We start from the raw sequence: 12,735 nt of genomic DNA, 5'->3' as shown, positions 1-12,735 counted from the left end.
ATATATACATATATATATACATATCCTCCTTTAAAGAGAAATGTTACCTTTAAGCACCACATAATCATTTCTTCCAAGTATAACTTTTTGACATCAGATCTTGTTAAAAAATTTGCTATTAAAAACACAGCTGCCACAGCGCAAGCATCTTTTAACAGGCAATATAGTTTGCATACCTTTAAAATTCTAGAACATACATTATACAGAAGTAAAAACAATATATTTCCTCATCTTTCAATGAAACTTTGCTCCAATTTTCCTTTGATTAATAGCATCAATAAATACCTGACAATGATAGTTTGCTCTGGGTCTACATTCTCAGACGACTCTAAGCGAGATAGGGGAAATGGTATCTTCGAGATAATGGACAACCAGACAAGCAAAACGTATCTTGTTTCCCATGTTTCCACATCATTTGAGTCTTGCTTCTCGAGCATTCTTAATACAGGCAAGAGATCCACTACTTCGTGCGGGAGATAAGTAACGATTCTCTTGTACGTCTTCACGGACATGATAATAAATAAATACTTGAACGTATTGTGCTTGACATTTTCCGGATAATTATCATCCTTGATAATCGACAGCAGAGATTCTAAGATTTTCTCAAGATACGGATCCAAAAGTTGATGCTGATCCTGATACTGAGATAGAATGAAATTGAAACGATCCCTGTTCCGCTCTACAAGACTCGTCAACAAATCCGGTCGCCTTAGCTCCGCTATCAGAACGATCACCTCGTCCACTTCCTTAAATGTGCTAAAGCCGCATCCTACCCTCTCCGGGTCCGCGCAATCGTTCAGCACCATCATCTAAATCTCGTCGGGTCCACTATTCGCTTGTAACTCACGTGAATCAAACTGCGTAGTGAAAGATTCGCTGTTGAGGTAATCATAACCATGCATGCACCAATTTTGACAGCTCCGGCTCATCAGTGTTGCCAACATGCTGACATAGACAGCGTTATCAAAGCTACGATCCACTTGAAGGTACAAATACTTCAAAGCATTTTTTTATTGGTCAATCAATACAATTCTTTCTTCCGATTGGTCAATCAAAAGCTTCGAAGCATTTGTAGCGTTAAGTGAACCGCACCCTAAGGGTGCGATTGGAGCGCGGTATGCGATCCGATTATTATTATTATTATTATTAGGCGTTAGGAACTCGAAAGCTCATTGCCGCAAATACCAAATCCCGCCACTGTTCCCGTCCCTGAGCAAGATCCCTCCATTTGTGACCCTCGTACCCCATTTCGTTAAGGTCCATTCTAATATTATCTTCCCATCTACGTCTTGGTCTACCCAATGGTCTTTTCCCATCCGGTTTACCAATTAGTACTTTATATGCAATTCGATTCTCATCCATACGCGCCGCGTGACCTGCCCATCTTAATCGACGCGATTTTATGACATTAATAATATCCGGACTATTATATAATTGATGTAATTCTGCGTTGTGTAATTTTCTCCATTCGCCCGTTTCCTCATCGCGTTTTGCCCCGATGATTTTTCGAAGTACTTTATTTTCGAAAGCCCTAAATCTTTTCTCGTCTTGTAATGTAAGTGACCACGCTTCGCTGCCATAAAGGACTACCGGTAAAATAATCGTTCTGTAAATTCAAATTTTTAAGCGCCTAGACAATATCCGCGAACCGAGTAGTTTCTTAACCGAATATATATAGAAGCACGCATTCCCCAAATTAATTCTTCTCTTGAGCTCTTCTCTTATTTCATTATGCGATACAGTTAAGGCTTAAATAAGGCACAGGCAACAATGAATAACGAGCCGTCCAACCAGAATTCTGGGAGACGATTGTGGATTTTTAAAGGAAAAGAAGATCGATTGTATATCTTCAAATATGGTGAAAATTACAAAAGCAAAGGTTACTAGGTATTGACCAATTAAATTATGAATACTCTAGTAAATTTACACACTTTTGTAATTTTCACCATATTTGAAGATATACAATCGACCTTCTGGTGTGTAAGTTCGATATTATATCCCAGAGTTCTGATTGGGCAGCTTTCCCTGTTATTCCCTGTACCACCGACGAGATACTATTAAAGTCCGTCAACTGGGCAAATTTTCGGCGGTATAAAAAGGGCCTCAAGAGTCCGGAGATAATTGAAGAATGCTGACAGAAGAATGATAACTGAAGAATGCTTATTGATATAAATTTGCTATTATTAACATAAATATTTGGCTCATACATTATTAAATTCATGATTTTTTGTTGCAACAACAAATATTCCATAAATAAATATGATATAAAACTATATAATATCCTATATATTGCAGAAAAATTACAATTTTTTCTCTGCAGTTATCATCTTTGTTTGATAATCAAACTTTGACGATAACACTAAAACCACAATTTTAAAGAAAAGTCGAGTATTATTAAGTTCTAAATGCATAGATACGTTTACTAAACTAACAAATCATAAAATAAATACAATATTATCAATTTTTAACTCTTAATTACTTCAATATTCACAAGGACGCGAATTCCCATAAGGATGTCGGTCTTTAATAGTATCTCGTCGGTGGCAGTACTCACTGTATTGTATTTCATTTAAAGTGAGTCTTAGAACGTTTTTTTTAACGTATATAATACATTTTATACGGTATTGTATATTTTATATGTGGGAAATGTAAGAGACTTCTCGCAGCGCTAAATTTCCCAACTCTGCCCCTCACATGAGGCGACTGTGTCGCCACCTATCGACGCTCGCAAAGGCGCGTCTTAATCATCTGAAATAGGCGCTTATTCGCACTATACCACACTATTCGTAGTGTTCGTAGCGCTTCGCTCGCATTTGCTCGGTCTCGGTTTGTATAGGTTGATGCGGATGAATCGTATAGGGAAGGTTTATCCCTTATCCTTGATTCCGTAAGTGTGTCGCGGCCAAGTTATCTCCTGCTGTGATCGTCACCACGCTCTCGTCAACTCTCGTATGCTCTCGGACCGATCAAAAGGAAGTCATCCAGCCGACCAATCAGTCGCTGGAGTTAATCGCGCCTTCGTCACGTATCTCCGTCGCGCTCTAACCTCAATTGTAATCTCTGCGTCCATCACGCTTCCTCTTCTCTTTAACGCCCTACCCCTCCATCCTCTCGACGCGCTCCTCTCTTTCTCCTCCTCCTCTTCTTCCTCTTCCTCCTCCGTCGTCGCTGCCCTCTTCCTGTCGCGCGTACGTCCCGCGCCGTTTGTCTCTTCCTCTCCCGCCCTCTCTCTCTTTCTTTCTCTTTCTCCTTTCCTCCCTTCCATTTAGAATCGACTTAGTGCAAATTTACGTGTGTGTACTACGGACAGCATCGGACATCCAGGATGCAAGCCATCAAGTGCGTGGTCGTCGGCGACGGGTACGTAACACGCGGTGAGCCATACATCCGGGCTCGGGCGCGACGAGGACGCGACGGGGACGTTTACTCCCGGGACGCGATCCAAATTCTTACCTGCTCTCACCTCCTCTATCGACCTCCTTCCCGTTTTCCTGGAGCGCGAGCGTGATGGCCTCGTCTCGCCAGCGAAGCTCTACCACGCCCGTATGCGGACCTCGCGATACGACGTTGACGTGTTCGCGAGGACGTGACATTTTTCTCTGTGCCACAGTTGATGACCAATGACGAAAGACAGCGCGGCAGACCAATTTGTTAGCTCGGTCTAGAAGAAAAGACTTGTTTCTATTGTTGTGATTGGAAAATCATTCTGCATAATGATTCATCTAACAAGATGTTTCCTGACAAATAAACTTATTCTTATATTTGTATTTATATCAGCCAGCAGAGCAATGGATAATACTATGCATATTAATTGCTATATTTCTGTTCTCTAGTGCGGTAGGTAAAACATGCTTATTGATAAGCTACACCACCAATGCATTTCCTGGGGAATATATTCCAACGGTATTCGACAACTATTCTGCGAATGTGATGGTCGATGGAAAGCCGATTAATCTTGGCCTGTGGGATACAGCAGGACAAGAGGATTATGACAGACTACGGCCGTTGTCTTATCCACAAACTGATGTCTTTCTCATCTGCTTTTCATTGGTGAATCCGGCAAGTTTTGAAAATGTACGTGCCAAATGGTATCCGGAAGTACGTCATCACTGTCCTGCTACTCCAATTATTCTAGTTGGCACTAAGCTAGATCTGCGTGAAGACAAGGAGACCATCGAACGTTTGAAAGACAAAAAACTAGCTCCCATTACTTATCCTCAGGTTTGTTTTCATTATTTCTATATTTGTTTTCATTATTTCTATACATTGATACAAAGTTTATAAAGTGACCAAAAAGTATACATTTGGATTAAAATTATATGTGTATATTATAGAATAGAGAGAAAGAAAGAAAAAAAGAAAGAAAGGAAGAAAGAGTGAGATAATCATTGAAAAGTTACATTTTGACTGTGTAACAAATACATTGCGAGTTAATATAAATATTAAGATGATTGCACAAATAACAGTTTCAATCAATATAACTAATATTGTTACAAATATCTAGAGAACGAATACTAGAAAGTTTTTGCAATACCGTGTATTCAGATATGGTGAATGCTAAAGTCATGTTATTTAGTGGAAATTTGAATTGCACATGTGCAGTTTGACTTTCTAAATAACGTAACTTTAGTGTTTACCGTACCTAGAAACACGGTATTGCAAAAACTCTATTATTTCAAAATGTATCTCATTCATAACAGGGTTTAGCAATGGCAAAGGAGATCGGTGCTGTAAAATATTTGGAATGCTCCGCTTTGACACAAAAAGGCTTGAAGACTGTGTTTGACGAAGCGATACGCGCTGTACTGTGCCCGGTTCTGCAAGTGAAGCCAAAGCGCAGATGTTTCCTTCTATAATATTAAATGTATCCCTCTTTGCACGTTGGTACTGGAATGTGCTAAAAGTGTCTCATCTCATCTCCAGTGTACCAAACACTAATCGAATCAATCGGATAAATTATCGACTATTTGGAACCCCAGTTGTACCAGCCTATATCAGCTTAGAGGCTGCAACCATCTACCAGCATAAGCGCACAAATGTCAGTTCGGTATAAATTTCCAGCGAGCAAAACAAAAGAGGGTTCACAAGGGAGAATCGTGAATTTGAGAGATATAAATTCGTTTTTATGTGGCCTCTACCACATTTTAAATGAAAATATAAATTAATTATTGAAGTTTACTGCTGTCTATGCGAGCCAAATTTCCAGTTTAGACAGTTTAATCACATTATAGGGCTATAAATGCAAATTGACTGGATGTTCTAAGCAAAAGGAGTGTAAAAGAAGCCAAAATAACTGAACTAACTACTGTACAGTATACTAGAAGTACGTTATTAATATTACAATTAATTAATAATTATATAATGAATGGGTAAAAGAAAAAAAGCAAATATTACTATATAATTGTCCAAACATTGACTGTATACTGATCAGTTTAATCAAAGAGGAAAACCATTTTATGCTATTCGCTATTGTACATTTTAGATAGGACACGTATAGTTAATGTATTTAAAATGGAGGAAAAAAGAGAAAAAACGTAGTAGTTTTCCTTATATTATAAAAAAATTTCGATATGCATCAAGATATAAATTCAGAGAGAAAGAAGAGAGAATATTTTTTAGAGATATGTGTGTAGAATATATGGCAAACCTCTTTGGAAGATATTCATATAGATGTTCATTATAAATGTGAATAATGGTAATGCCACGCATATATACATTTCTCCAAGTACTTAGAGCAACCATAAGTATTTTTTTTTTATTCCAAGCATTCAACACAATATGTTATCAAAGGCTTTAACAAAGCTTCGACAGAGTCGTATTCTCTTTCACAAAGAGAATTTATTAATCTCTGAAAAACACTGGTCTGTTACGTTCGTAAAAATCTTAGGTTTATTTGAGAAATTGTATATAAAAATCTAATTGAAGGTGTTAGATGCGTAATCGAATGCCATTCAATGTTCACTGTGCACGTCCTATATTTAATTCTGTTCACATATGCAATAGTTTAAAAATAGTTTCGCTTCGAAGATGAGTTCGTAACAATTTTGAAAGGAGATAATTAACCAATAGATACGCAAAAAATGAAAAAAAAATGATAACTATATTTTCCGAAGTGGAATCGATAGCGCAGCGGCCGCATAATATGGCTTCCTTCTTCCACTAAATTGGTTAACATTAAATGTTACATACCGTAATTTAAGAAAGAAAAAATAGCTAACTGTACAAGAATTTTAGATGTATGTGATATAAGTATAAATGTCAAATTGCGAGTTTAAGCAGTTTCTCTGCTTTGTGTTGTTTCACTTGCAAGTGATGATTTTCTGGCGCGATGATAATAATCTGTGATTAGTGCGCACAATTCATCACATTCTTTCTCACAGAGAATTACCGTGTGATCATCAGGTCGGAATTAAAAGAAAAGGAGTGTAATGCTGCATTTAAAGGAATAAAATATGACTATCGAAGCAGAGAACGCGCGAATATTTCATGTATGCGAGAAAGCGAGAGAGCTATTGTATGAAAGAAAGAACGAATGCGAAAAGTACGAGTGTGTAAGTATGTAATGAGAGAAAATCTGATATGATATAACAACTGTGTACATAAATGCTGAACTTCGAATGTATTCTTTCTTATTATCACGTATAATGTATGATTTTGTACATTGTAAGTGGTAATATGAACCATATACATATATACATATATATATAAAAATAAATATATATATATATACATAAGTCGCTGATCGAATCTAAATCGTTACTTGTTTTTTATATATATATTATAAATATATATAAACAAAATGCGGGGGAGGGGGGAAGCTGGACCAAGACCTAACTAGACTCTCAATTGTCGCAGATCTATATTAATCTCTGTGCAATCTGTTTGAGAAAGAAATAAAGATTCGGTCCGCACGGAAAAGAATCACTAAAACTATTGTAATTAAATATGCTTTATTAAATGGGTGTTTATTAAATACTCTACTAATTCTTTGTCGAGACAAACATTTTGCGGTGCGATACACATGTATGTTATTATGCGGCGGCGTCGAAAAACGTGTTGATTAGCGTCGATATCTGATCGGGCGTGTACTTTATGTATTTCGTCGGATTCTTCGAGAACGACGTGCCGCGATACTTGTTGTAGAATGCGGTGTACAGCGGTACAATCGCCTCGTGCAATTCCTTCCTTAACTCTTCGCGCAAACATCTGTCAGGCACCGAATAAGAACGCTGACACTTGGTCACTTCCTCTAGTTCTCGTGCGAAACCCAAGAATTTCTCCTTTAACATTTTGGCGGCAAGATCTATGCGAAGGAAAAACGCGTGCGGAAATTATTGCAATTAATAATAAGTTTAGATCCACCAAGTGTTGAACACTTTCATCATTGTTCCAGAAAGTAGACACGTATGTTTCTATTTATTTCTGTGACTTGAGAGAATCTTGTTTATAATCTGATTGAAATTAAGGTACAAACCTGGTTCGTCTGCGAGATATGATCGGGCTTTGGTGAATGTCGTAGTAACGTAATTGTTTTTGTCTTTAAGAAGTAGATCATAATATGTTTGTTCCGCACTTGGCTCGGCCAGTAAGAGTAGCTCCATAAGAGAACTTCGACGGAGAGCGTTAACTACGTAATTATGATTATTCAACCGAAATAAAGCTCGTAAAGCGAGATCGGAATAAGACGCATCGCTTTTACTCACTAACGCCAGATTCAGTTGAGCAAGAACTTTTTCTACAAGAGGACAAAACAATTTTCGTCAAATTAACGTCAAATTTTCATTTCAGCTAGTTTATATTTAATTACGAAGAATAAACAATATGAGCATGGACTTACTGATGTATACACTGAGAACCATTTTATGTACATTTTCCGGCTCTTTCGAGTGTAATGCAGACTGATCTGTGAAAAGATTGCGTTGAAGAACAGTACCAGCCATATCCGCATATTCGGCCAGTTGTTCCAGAAAAATCAAGACATTGCTAGTTCCTTCCGCCACGGTACCGTCCTTTGGCAAACCCGCACCAGATTCATTTCTCACACTTTCCGCGAACTCTTCCAAAGCTTTAGCTCCCTACAAAATTGAATAATTTCTTTCATTATGTTGGTTATACATCTTTTTAACAGGAAGTGAGAGGGAGGTTTGTATAATTAAATTGGAGGAATTTGTATTTTAAGGAAAGGAATAAATGGACATCGTTTAAATGTTGTAAGTTTTATATTATAAATTAATTTTCTACCTCTCAAGAAGAAACAATTTTGGTGAGATCTAAAATTGTACTGAATATAAATCTAAAAAATTAACCTTGTTGGACCATCAAAATAATTGTGTTAGAAACTTATACTGGAATATTAAGATTTTTTGCATTGCTTATTTTTAGTTTTCAACGTAATCATTTTAATGTTTCAATAAAAATATTTTCAGATCTGTATCCAGCAATATTTTAAATCTTTAAATCTGTCAGTTTGGATGTGTCTGTGGAACATTTTTATCCTCTAATAATAATTCATTTTAATTAAATTTAATTACTATACACAAAGGGCTAGAATCTATATAAAAATGGCAAGGATCTTTCATCTCAATTTGGCCATACAAATCTATTTTTCCTTGAGAAAGGATTTTAATTTAGAAAACGATTTTCGAAGAAAATTTAATGATTTTTTTTTTCTCTGAAAGCTAGTAAATATAGAAATGTAAGTGTAGAAATGTAGCTTAGTAGTTTGTAACTTTAAAAACATTGAGAGATTACTGATCTTCAAAAATTCATGTGTGTTAAACATAAAATTTCATCGGTTTCTATTTATAATAATTCTTTCATCATATGTGTGTGTTACTATTATGTCTATATTCATCATATGTTACTGTTATGTCTTAGTAGTATTTCTTAAAAGTAAATAATCTAATTTAACATATTGAAGTATAATCTCCTTTGATATAAAAATATATTAAAATATCGCGCATAGAATCGGAAATGTATAAAACATAGATGGAAACTTCTTTTTTTATATACTGATTCATTTAATAAGCATATCTCTCGCAACTGAGATTATATCAACCGAATGATACTGAATCATGTTACTTACATTTTTATTCTTTAAAATATTAGATAAGATATATTTGCTGATAAGATATATTATCAATGTATTTTCAAAGAGTACTGATTAAATATTAGTGAGAAATGGCGTAATTTCAGAAACCCTTTATGATCTTATTAATTAATTTATAAAACATTTTAATTATAAATATTAATTTAATATTTAAGATCTTAAATTTATTTAAAAAAAAAATTTAAATCCGTATTACAAATCAAATTAACTAAGACTCCTTATAATTCAAAGAACTGAAAAGGATACGGGCAGTAAAAGTCAAGCGCAGAAGACGTCGCGCAAGTAATATATCTATGAAGTGTGAAACTTCTTTATTCTAAAACGCGCTTACATGTTTCAGCTCACTTTTGAGCCTTCCTCAGAGACAACAAATTTTGATTACTTTCTAACTTTCATTTGTATGGAATTGATTAACGTTTCAATGCGAAATTTTTCATTTGTAAGCTTCAATAATACTAGCCAAAACTGAAAGTGACTCACTGTGTCTGATACCGACTGGCTAAAATATCGAGAACCGGTTTTTGAATAATTTATAGTAAGTTAGTAATTTATAATAGTTTGCGATACAGTTTGTGATTTGTGATCAGGGTGAGCGTCCTTATTTTCGAGATGATTAATTATAATCTTAAAGTAAGGTTTTTGATAAATTAGTTTTTCATATTTTCCATTTCGATATTTCCATTATTTCCTTTTTTCGTTCATTTTTCTTTTCTCTTCTTCGTTTTATTTCACTCTTCTTGACGTTTAAATTTTCAAGGTAGGAGTGCTCACCATGATAGGATAATTTTTATTCACAGTTTATGTAAATTTTTGTTGTCTCTGAGGAAGGCTCAAAAGTGAGCTGAAACATGTAAGCGCGTTTTAGTGAATAAAGAAGTTTCACACTTCATAGATATATTACTTGCGCGACGTCTTCTGCGCTTGACTCCTATTGCCCGTATGCTTTCCAGTTCAATAAAAATTTAAATCATGCAATTATGTAAATGTAAGAAAAAGGATGAAACGTACAGTTGAGTGTAACGTATCGAGCACAGATGCAAATTTGGAACGGAGGGCGTAATCGCAACCTTCGACCGTTCTCTCGAAATCGGGCTTCAGTTCGCCGAGATGCTTCAAAATCGGGAAAACCACGAGAACGGCAGAGAAGTCGCGTCTCGTGATACAACGTTTGGCGCGCGTAGCTATGCTGTCTCCATCATGCGCGACCAAATCCATCGCGTCGCGTACGGTGGCTTCGAGCACTTGTGCATGCAAAGAAGCTGAAAGAATCTTCGCGACCAATGCACGCTCAGCTTGTATGAGTTTGTGTAGGCCGGCCGCTAACAGAAGATAATTCTCCATCTCTTGTTCGTCGGGTGCCGCATCCTCCATCGAGTATGGGATAAGCTGCGTCGGTTTCCTAGACACTGAATTCAGAGCTAGATTCAGCCTCGTCGTTTGCGACGCTTTCAATAGCATTCTGTTGGCTTTGTCCAATGCGTGCTGCAGCCGTCGCGACGCTTTACGTCCCGCATTCTCTTGACCATCTAGAGAGTGTCGGTTAGCGAATTTTGCTCGCTGTGGATAATACATCCATATTAATAATATCTAAAAAGCATCATATATTTTTACACAAACACATATATATATATATTCATTTACAGGCATAGGGCTCCCACCATGGGTGCTACCACCACTGGCGCTTCTCTGATGTTCTTTGAGCAGTAACAGAGATCTCAAGACGATGGTGGAACGTACGGAAGCATACATCTTTGTATGTCTACGGTGACCCCTTTCCTCGAGCCATCCAGCGATCTTAAGCAAGTCACTCATAACGCTCTCAGGCAATTGGCACAAGGACTGCGGTCCATCCTCGCCATTGGTGTCCTCATCGGAGCCAATTAGATCCAGAAGCACAATAGGAAGGATTGGTCGACTTTGGCGATTAAGAATGTCATGGAACTCAGCATATAGAGATTCTAGGCCAATTGAGAAGAGACCTGTGATGTTTTGTAACTCGACGGAACTAGGATTGTTTTTCTGGAAATACCGCTGAGCATTGTACAGTCGATTCATGGCTTCGAGAAAGCCATCTAAACCACTAGGTCCACTTGGTTCGGCACGTACTACAGCTTCTACTTCTTGACATACACCGTAATATCCAATAGCATGATCCAACACGCTTAAAGTTTTCTCTATATCTGTAATACAAAAGCGAGAAAGAATGTTACAAAAAATTTTCTAGAAAGATGTAATTTGAGAAATGATAATAATGAATCAAATGCTTACTGTGTTGTTGTGCTTGAAGATTTTCAGTCTCATTGTAAACTGGAAGTATTGTACGGCGGAGCGTAGCTAAACGGTCTTCTAAGGAAGAGAGTATTCCTACTACTCCATTCGTCAATCGTCGGCTGCGTTCCTCTGCCTCCTTCAGTGCTTCTAGAGCAGCGATCTCAGACTCCAATTTGCACTGTATTTCGAATCGTCTTTCGGAGGTGTCGGCGCGTGTCGCATGCATGTTTCTTTCACTGATTTTTAAAATATACAATTGAAAACGAAATTAATTAACGACTTAGCAAACAATCTAGAGAATTGTGAATGACTGTGATATCTTCAATAGTCAATATTATCTTTAGAGTCTAATGTAAGGTCCAAAGTTATCCAATTATCTGCAACATATCAAATGTGCCAAAACAAAAAAAAAGATGAGTTAAGAAATTTTATTTAATTTTTTTTTTCAACTGTAACCACTTATATTTGGCCAATTTTTTAAGAATGTCTTCCATTGAATGACACAAGTCAACACAGACCCTTTCTACACTGAGCACTTAGTATGTGTATTAAATTAATTAATAACGTTCTATGTATTTAATAGGTAATTAAGAAATCGCATACATTTTCTGTGACATTAAAGAGTTCCCGTCACTCCATGTCTCTCTCTGTCTATGGCACACACATTGACAGATTGACACACACAAAAACGCAAAGTAGTAAAATGGTTGCGTCAGCTGATTTAGCAGACTCATATGTATATGTAAAGCCGGAAACACAATGAAAGCACACAGGCAATAAGAAAAGCAAATAACGAATTTCTACCTATTAAAAGTCATGTATACTAGAATGAACGCTTTCTGTGATAGGTTGAAATCTCTTATTCCCTATTCCAATTGCCTGTGCTTTTCATTGTGTTTCTGGCTTAATACTTTTATGTGGGCTGTGTTCGGAAACATTAGCCTGTATTCAGAACGCGCTTTTATTTTTGAAATTTTATAATATGCGTGACGTAAAGTATAGTATGTCAGCGTGTTTTGAATACGAGCCATTATCTGGGGCTTGATTGTGTATTTTGAAATGAGGTGAAAATTACAAAATTGAACAATAATTATTAGGTATTGGGGCCTTTGACTATATAACTATGGACTGTTAGTTACCCCCACTCTTCCTATCTTTTCCGTAAGATAGACAAAGAGACTCGCATAGCAAACATCACGCGTGCTCCTGCCAGTGAAATGGCAAAAAATCGAAACACAGTCGATATTACGATGATAAAACAGAAAGAAAGAGAGAGATGGAATATGACATATGTTGCATTATTTTATGAGGTTTAGTAAAGTGCAGAATCAAAATAAAATATGTATAAATTTAAC

General features: G+C 36.6%; 3 protein-coding genes across 3 annotated transcripts in view; 1 reads left to right on the top strand and 2 right to left on the bottom strand.

The window, feature by feature from the left end:
- The window catches only part of LOC108756770 (tubulin-specific chaperone D), a 9,310-nt gene extending 8,391 nt beyond the window's left edge, over positions 1-919 (bottom strand). The window contains exons 1-2 of the mRNA XM_018500810.1: positions 286-919; positions 48-186 (exon numbers count right to left, since the gene is read on the bottom strand). Coding sequence (XP_018356312.1) covers positions 48-186; positions 286-809 — 663 coding nt within the window. The 5' untranslated portion in view covers positions 810-919. The remainder of the gene's footprint in view (positions 1-47; positions 187-285) is intronic.
- A 2,369-nt stretch (positions 920-3,288) lies between these two features.
- Positions 3,289-5,564, top strand: LOC108756775 (ras-related protein Rac1). Its single transcript, XM_018500817.1, has 3 exons — positions 3,289-3,360; positions 3,834-4,221; positions 4,701-5,564. The coding sequence occupies exons 1-3, from the start codon at positions 3,326-3,328 to the stop codon at positions 4,854-4,856; spliced, it is 579 nt and encodes a 192-aa protein (XP_018356319.1). The 5' UTR covers positions 3,289-3,325; the 3' UTR covers positions 4,857-5,564.
- LOC108756771 (exocyst complex component 7) lies at positions 5,560-12,083 on the bottom strand. Its single transcript, XM_018500811.1, has 7 exons — positions 11,984-12,083; positions 11,378-11,616; positions 10,751-11,289; positions 10,118-10,666; positions 7,838-8,075; positions 7,475-7,735; positions 5,560-7,303 (listed from the first exon to the last, which is right to left on the bottom strand). Exons 1-7 carry the CDS (start codon positions 11,995-11,997, stop codon positions 7,032-7,034), a joined length of 2,112 nt encoding a protein of 703 aa, XP_018356313.1. The 5' UTR covers positions 11,998-12,083; the 3' UTR covers positions 5,560-7,031.
- Between the last annotated feature and the right edge of the window lie 652 nt (positions 12,084-12,735).

Source organism: Trachymyrmex septentrionalis, unplaced genomic scaffold, assembly GCF_001594115.1.
Source record: "Trachymyrmex septentrionalis isolate Tsep2-gDNA-1 unplaced genomic scaffold, Tsep1.0 scaffold13, whole genome shotgun sequence".
In the NCBI taxonomy this organism is placed as follows: domain Eukaryota; kingdom Metazoa; phylum Arthropoda; class Insecta; order Hymenoptera; family Formicidae; genus Trachymyrmex; species Trachymyrmex septentrionalis.
Note: the sequence above shows the minus strand (reverse complement) of the source record. Positions and strands in the feature narration are given on the sequence as shown.

What these genes read in the sequence shown, in the direction of transcription:
- LOC108756775 (XM_018500817.1), top strand. Translation starts at nt 3,326, where the DNA reads ATGCAAGCCATCAAGTGCGTGGTCGTCGGCGACGG. An exon ending in TGCGTGGTCGTCGGCGACGG is followed by an intron (nt 3,361 to 3,833) that starts GTACGTAACACG and finishes TCTGTTCTCTAG; the next exon opens with TGCGGTAGGTAAAACATGCT. An exon ending in CTCCCATTACTTATCCTCAG is followed by an intron (nt 4,222 to 4,700) that starts GTTTGTTTTCAT and finishes CATTCATAACAG; the next exon opens with GGTTTAGCAATGGCAAAGGA.
- LOC108756771 (XM_018500811.1), bottom strand. An exon ending in GGTTCTCAGTGTATACATCA is followed by an intron (nt 7,736 to 7,837) that starts GTAAGTCCATGC and finishes GTCCTCTTGTAG; the next exon opens with AAAAAGTTCTTGCTCAACTG. An exon ending in ATATCTCGCAGACGAACCAG is followed by an intron (nt 7,304 to 7,474) that starts GTTTGTACCTTA and finishes TCCTTCGCATAG; the next exon opens with ATCTTGCCGCCAAAATGTTA.